We start from the raw sequence: 7,510 nt of genomic DNA on the forward strand, positions 1-7,510 counted from the left end.
CTATGATCACTTTATTAATGTTGCCACATTTTGCCTTACCTATAGTTTAAGGCGTGATTAAGAAGAGCCTAGGGAATTCTATTGTGCATGAAACCTCGAATTTAGAATGATTCTGGGATATTTTTACCCTTAAATTACAGGGAAATAATAAAAAATAAAGGTTTATTTTTTTTATTTATTTTTTTTGTCCAAGCGTCTCCAGGCATAGTCTACCCTAGTCATTCCAGGTGCGCTGTATATTTGTAGGGTAGTTGGCATGCGTGACGCTCAACCAGCGGGGTGTATGTAACATAATGCAGCATCTTCTGTTTAACGGATGAAACTGACGGTTGTGAAACTTTATTGCCCCTGTGATCGCCTAAGATTATGGATACAACAGAAGGACTTCCTGAAAGAATACTTTTGTTATTCGGCTGCAGAAATGAGTTTTGACATACAGGGCGGATTACACGCATCAATGTTACTGTGCCCTAACACCAGTATTTACACAATTGCTTTTAAATAGCGACAAGATACTTCAAGTAACCCAATTAGTATTTTCGTACTCCTTCCACCAGCTGCGGACTACAACCCCCATCATATCAGCCAACCGTTGTCCGGCTAATAAATCAGATGTCAGGCTTTGTATTGCCTCCCTGGCACTCTTGGAGTGTAAGCTTCTAGGTTTTGTCCAGGCTTTGTTCACTCTTCTTTTGAATATTACTATTACCCCACTCTGCAGGTAATGATAGCCTGAGGCGGTGATACAGCTGGGGACATGTATCCAAGGAGGGGCAGGAAGCTCTTTGCTGTTTGTCAAGAAGGCAGATGTGTACACACCTGCTCTATGTCCTGATTTACCCCACTGTCAGCGTACTGAGCGGCCTCAAGTCTGTAGTCAGGGCCCGACTGGGAATGAAAACTGCCCTGGAAATAAATGAATACCAGCCCCATATTTCATGGCGCCATTTTGGGGCGTGTTTGTGTTAGAGTGACTGTAGTGCAACATTTTAGAGTGGGTTCTTATGAGGAGCATCATGTATCCATGATGAGGTAGCGTGTCCATCTGCCTGTTGGCCTAAAGACATGATGTCTTAAGAGTGCACCATATTTGGTTCAAATCCCTGTGGCTCATGTGTGTCGTATAAATATCTAGTGGCATATTTGCTTTGTGTATACCTCTCCTATTAGAGCAGCTGAACGTATTGTTTTAGAGTGGATACATATAAGTTTATGTGAATCAGGAGAAAGCAGGCTCATATATCAGAAGCAGCATCTGTCTACTTGGTGGTATAGCGGTAAGGTAACCTGTGTATCTTACAAAGTACTGCTGGTTCTAGTCTTACCGGCTCTCTTATGACGTTTAAGTATATATGTGTTTGTATTCATCTCTATAGTGTTAGATTGGCTGTATGTAATGTTTTAGAGTGAGTCAGGAGAAAGCAGAGTCATATATCCACCCCGAGAAAGCCCCACCGACTGCCTGTTGGTGTAAGGGTAAAGTGACCTGGATGCCATACCAAGGATTGCTGGTTTGAATCCCAGAGTCTCCTCTGTGGTGTTAATGCATATAAAGTGTATATATTGTTTTAGAGTAGGGGCGTATATATAAGTATATGTGAGTCAGGAGAAAGCAGGGTGGTATTTCCACGGCGAGAGAGTAGAACCAACTGCCTGGTGGTGTAAAGGTAAAGTAACCTGCATACTGTACTAAGGATCAATGGTTCAAATCTTGATGGCTCCTCTTTTGTGTTAATGCACCTAGAGTGTATCGATTGTTTTAGAGTAGGGGCGTACATATAATGACAGGGGGTAGCCTCGACTCTCGGGCTATGTCATCCTGGTTAACCCCCCAATAAAAACACGGACACCAGATGTGGGATGAATAAAGGCCACAGACGATTTATTAACGTCAATGCCACGCAACCTGTAAACATTTACGAAAGGTGCATTAACACGGCAATGACCCAAATACAATAAAACACCCGAAAGCTTGCCAGGACCAACCGGGGCCAAACTGTAAGCATCACCTTATGGGAGGGCATACCATGATGTCCCTCCCCCACCTGAGGTTCCAGCAACTGCCCAGCCAGGAACCTCCCACCGACACTTTAACACCAGTGGCAATAACCACATAACACCCCCGGGGAACCTGGCAAGCTACCGCCCCCCGGCTGTGACAGAATCCTGAAACGAAACACAGAACCGGGTAGGCTGGCACAACAAAAAGCCCAGAACATTCTTACGCACCAACCTTATATACCCCCTTCACTTCCTCCCCCTCCCCGTTGAACTTTCTTTGACCCCCTGACCTAGCCCTGCTCTGCACCCCTGTCAGGGCCCCCTCCGTTCCATGCAGACTACGTGGGCATCAGTATATGTGAGTCAGGAGAAAGCAGGGTCATATATCCATGCAGAGAGGCTCACGTTGATGTGAAGACCACAGATGGCTACCTACTTTGCCTATTCTGTGTTGGATTCACCAAAAAGCGTAACAACCAGATTAGAAAGACTTCTTATGCCCAGCATCAGCAAGTGCGTCAGATCCGCAAGAAGATGATGGAAATCATGACTCGTGAAGTGCAGACAAATGACTTGAAAGAAGTTGTTAACAAGCTAATTCCAGACAGTATCGGCAAAGACATTGAAAAGGCCTGCCAGTCCATCTATCCTCTACATGATGTGTATGTACGCAAAGTGAAGATGCTGAAAAAGCCAAAGTTTGAGCTGGGCAAACTTATGAAACTACATGGTGAAGGCGGTGGTGCTGGGAAGCCTGCAGGAGATGAGACAGGCGCCAAAGTAGAGCGGGCTGATGGATATGAACCCCCACTTCAGGAATCTGTCTGAGATGCATAATCTGAATTAGAGCCTGTAAAGAAAATATATATTTTTATATATATATATATATATATATATATATATATAAAATGTAGATATATATATATCCACGCCGAGGACGCAAAACCAACTGCCTGGTGGTGTAAAGGTAAAGTAACTTGCCTACCATACCAAGGGTTGCTGGTTCGACTCTTGCTGGCTCCTCTGTGGTGTTAATGTTTACAGAGTGTCTATGTTATTTTAGAGTAGGGGCGTATATATAAGTATATGTGAGTCAGGAGAAAGCAGTGACATATTTCCACGCCGAGAGCACAAAACCAACTGCCTGTTGGTGTAAAGGAAAAGTAACCTGCCTTCCCTACCAATGATTGATGGTTCGAATCCTGATGGATCCTCTGTGGTGTGTATATTGTTTTAGAATAGGGGCGTATATATAAGTATATGTGAGTCGGGAGAAAGCAGGGTCATATATCCACGGCGAGAACGCAAAACCAACTGCCTGGTGGTGTAAAGGTTAAGTAAACTGCCTTCCGTACCAAGGATCGCTGGTTTGAATCCTGATGAATATATTGTTTTAGAATAGGGGCGTGTATATATAAGTATATGTGAGTCGGGAGAAAGCAGGGTCATATATCCACGGCGAGAAAGTGCAGTCGGCTGCTCGGTGGCGTGAAGGTATAGTTGCCTGCCTGACATACAATGGATCGCTGGTTCGAATCCTCATGATGACTTCTGTGCGTAAGTACGCAGTGTGGCTCTGCTTGTGTGTGCTAGTGGATGGTGTTAAAGTGGCTCTGTGGCACTCTAACGTTAGACACTTACATACACATCTACAGCCTCACCTGCATATGCATAGCTGGTTACGGACAAGGTTGCAGGTAACACTTGAAGGTTGCACTAAGCTGTGTGTCCTCACACGTAGTGGCCGAAAACACTGGTTGCGGAAAAGGTTTCGGAATGTGTGCGCATCTGCTTGACCCGTTCATGTGCATGCACAGTAGCCCACACAGTGACTTACACGGAGAATCATCATGGCGGATACGATACTGGAGATCTGGAGTATGACGGGGCATCACCGGCAGCCACCCCTTTCCTTCTTTCGGGACAGAAATAAACACAATATACTCTTTGTATATTGTGAGACAAAGACCCCCTTCAGGGGGTTTTACTCACTTCAGGGGGTGTGGTCATGGGCGCATGTCCCCCACCATCCATGCAACATGTATAAAGTATAGCAACATGTATAAAGTATAACTAAATAACTAAAGTAACATGAATAGAGTATAAAGGTAACATGCAATAGAGTATAAAGAAAAACACTTAATTAGAAACACTTAATTAATTAGAAACACTTAATTAATTAGGAACACTTAATTAATTAGAAACACTTAATTAATTAAAACACTTAATTAACAAAGTGTAACACCTTAGTAATAATATATCTAAGTGGTTTACTATACTTTGTTAATTAAGTGTTTCAATTATTGTTTTTCTTTATACTCTATTGCATGTTACCTTTATACTCTATTCATGTTACTTTAGTTATACTTTATACATGTTGCTATACTTTATACATGTTGCATGGATGGTGGGGGACATGCTCCCATGACCACAACCACACCCCCCCCTGACGTGAGTAAAACCCCCTGAAGGGGGTCTTTGTCTCACAATATACAAAGTAATATATTGTGTTTGTTTCTGTCCCGAAAGAAGCAGAGAGAAGGCAAAGGGGTGGCTGCCGGTGATGCCCCATCATACTCCGGATCTCCGGTATCGTATCCGCCATGATGATTCTCCATGTAAGTCGCTGTGTGGGCTACTGTGCACACACATGAACGGGTCAAGCGGATGCACACACATTCCGAAACCTTTTCCGCAACCAGTGTTTTTGGTCACTGCGTGCAAGGACACACGGCTTAGCGCAACCTTCAAGTGTTATCTGCAACCGGCTATGTGTATGCAGGCGAGGCTGTAGATGTGTATGTAAGTGTCTGATGTTAGAGTGCCACAGAGCCACTTTAACACCATCCACTAGCGCACACAAGCAGAGCCACACTGCATACTTACATGCAGAAGTCATCATGAGGATTCGAACCAACGATCCATTGTATATCAGGCAGGTAACTATACCTTCACGCCACCGAGCAGCTGATTGTGTTTTCTCGCCGTGGATATATGACCCTGCTTTCTCCCAACTCACATATACTTACATATATGCCCCTATTCTAAAACGATATATTCATCAGGATTCGAACCAGTGATCCTTGGTATAGTATGCAGGTTACCTTACCTTTACACCACCAGGCAGTTGGCTTTGCTTTCTCGCCGTGGATATATGACCCTGTTTTCTCCTGACTCACATATACTTATATATATGCCCCTACTCTAAAATAACATATACACCACAGAGGATCCATCAGGATTCAAACCATCGATCCTTGGTATGGTAGGCAGGTTACGTTACCTTTACACCACCAGGCAGATTGCTTTGCTTTTTTGGCGTGGAAATATGTCGCTGTTTTCTCCTGTCTCACATATCCTTACATATACTCCCCTACTCTAAAATAATATATACATTCAACAATTATTCACTAACACCACCTTGTAGCCATCTGGATTCAAACCAGCGACCCTTTGAATGTTGGGCTGCTTACCTTACCTTACCTTTACGCCACCACGTGTGCAACTGGCTCTGTTGTTTCCTCTCCTAAGGAATATGATGCCTATCTCCTGACTCACAAATACTTACATGCACCTACGCTAACACGATACATGCCCTTTAAAATTATGCATTTCTAACACTATATATATATATATATATATATATATACACACAAAGTAACTATAACAATACATACTTCCACTTTAACACTAAAACATGTAACGCGATATGAACCGGCAACCCCTTTGCACATCAAGCGAGGCATATTACCATTACCAGGGAATCGGAAGCGATGTGCCGCCATGACCCTGTGTTCTCCTCACTTACATTTACTGACATATACCCTCTCTAAAACATTACATACACCCTACATATATACACAGCAACTGTAACAATATATACTCACACTAACACAATAAAGGAGCCTCGAAAACACTAGATACAGAAATACCAAATATAAATAAATATATACACTGCAAAATACTTACACGCAATAAAGAAGCCATTGAAGTTCGCACCAAGAATGCCTTATGTAACAAGTAGGTCACATTACCGTTACACCATCAAACAACCAGGTTCTTTGGGATATCACCATAGATCAGGGGCGTCCAACATGCGGCCCGCGGGCCAAATGCGGCCCGCGAGACCTCGAGGTGCGGCCCGCGTCAGATCGGCAGCCAGGGCAACCGATCTTACGTGAGCCGCACCTCAAGCTACTTACTTGTGGGAGGGTCTTCTGGACTGCACACAGAGGAAGCGGAGTTCACGTGACATCCTACTTCCTCTGTGCTTTAGCAGAGAAGGCAGAGGGAGGCCGCGCCCCCTGCTCAAGTCTGTAAGCGGCATCGAGGAGCTGCAGTCCAGGTAAGGGGGTGGGGAGGGTGTTTGAGTGAGTGTGTGTGATTGAGGGAATGAATCTGTGAATGAATGATTATATGAATAAATGTGTGTGTGTGTGTGATAGCATGGATGTGTAAGTGCTGGAACCAAGGCATGATGGGACTGTGATTGCTGTTAGCAATCACACTCCTATCATGCCAAGTCAGCCAGTACATGCTGAAACCTGGCCAGCTGCCCCCCTTGTGTATTGATGCTGCCAGCAGTATGGGGTCTGCACTTACAGCCACCCTGTACCAGCATGTACTGGCTGACTTGGCATGATAGGAGTATGATTGCTAACAGCAATCACAGTCCCATAATGCCTAGGTTCCAGTATTTACTGGATGGATGTGTAAGTGCTGGAACCTAGGCATGATGGGACTGTGACTACTGTTAGCAATCACACTCCTATCATGCCAAGTCAGCCAGTACATGCTGAAACATAGCTAGCTGCCCCCCTTGTGTAGTGATGCTGCCAGCAGTATGGGGTCTGCACATCACTTACAGCCACCCTGTACCAGCATGTACTGGCTGACTTGGCATGATAGGAGTGTGATTGCTAAAAGACTTTATTTTAATCTGCATATTTTATTAAAGGCCATATTTTTTGTCACAGTGAAAAATGAGTGCGGCCCGCGCACGTATGCAATTCTGATGAAATGGCCCACTGCAGAAAAAACTTGGACACCCCTGCCATAGATATATGACCCTGTTTTCTCCTCATTGACATAAACTATTATATAACCTCTCTAAAACATTACTCACACTTTAACACGATAAAGAGCCTCTAAAACACTAGATACAGCATTACCATATATAAATAAATATATACACTGCAACATACTTACTCACAACATAGAGGCCCTCGGGGAACAAACCCGTTATATGCCGGGCAGGTCGCATTACCATTATGCCACCAGTCAACTGGGGTTTGGATTTTTCAATACCATATATTAAAAAATATATATATATAAACAGATTATAAAACTTTTCCACGATACAGGTCCCAACAAGGTTTGAACTAATGATCACCTGTACGTTAGGTAGGTCAACTTACCATTAAACCACCACGTAGCTGGGGCCAGTCCTCAAATGTGGAAATATGATGCCTGATATATTTATATGCACCCTAAAACAATACATACGGCC

General features: G+C 43.8%; 1 protein-coding gene across 1 annotated transcript; it reads left to right on the plus strand.

The window, feature by feature from the left end:
* Nucleotides 1–2,355: 2,355 nt before the first annotated feature.
* Nucleotides 2,356–2,852, plus strand: LOC128505257 (40S ribosomal protein S3a-like; the record flags this gene model as incomplete). The annotated part of the gene is made up of 1 exon (XM_053475566.1): nucleotides 2,356–2,852. A coding segment is annotated over one exon (474 nt), but the record flags the coding sequence as incomplete, so codon positions are not given.
* Nucleotides 2,853–7,510: the final 4,658 nt, after the last annotated feature.

This window comes from Spea bombifrons, chromosome 9 (assembly GCF_027358695.1).
Source record: "Spea bombifrons isolate aSpeBom1 chromosome 9, aSpeBom1.2.pri, whole genome shotgun sequence".
Classification (NCBI taxonomy): domain Eukaryota; kingdom Metazoa; phylum Chordata; class Amphibia; order Anura; family Pelobatidae; genus Spea; species Spea bombifrons.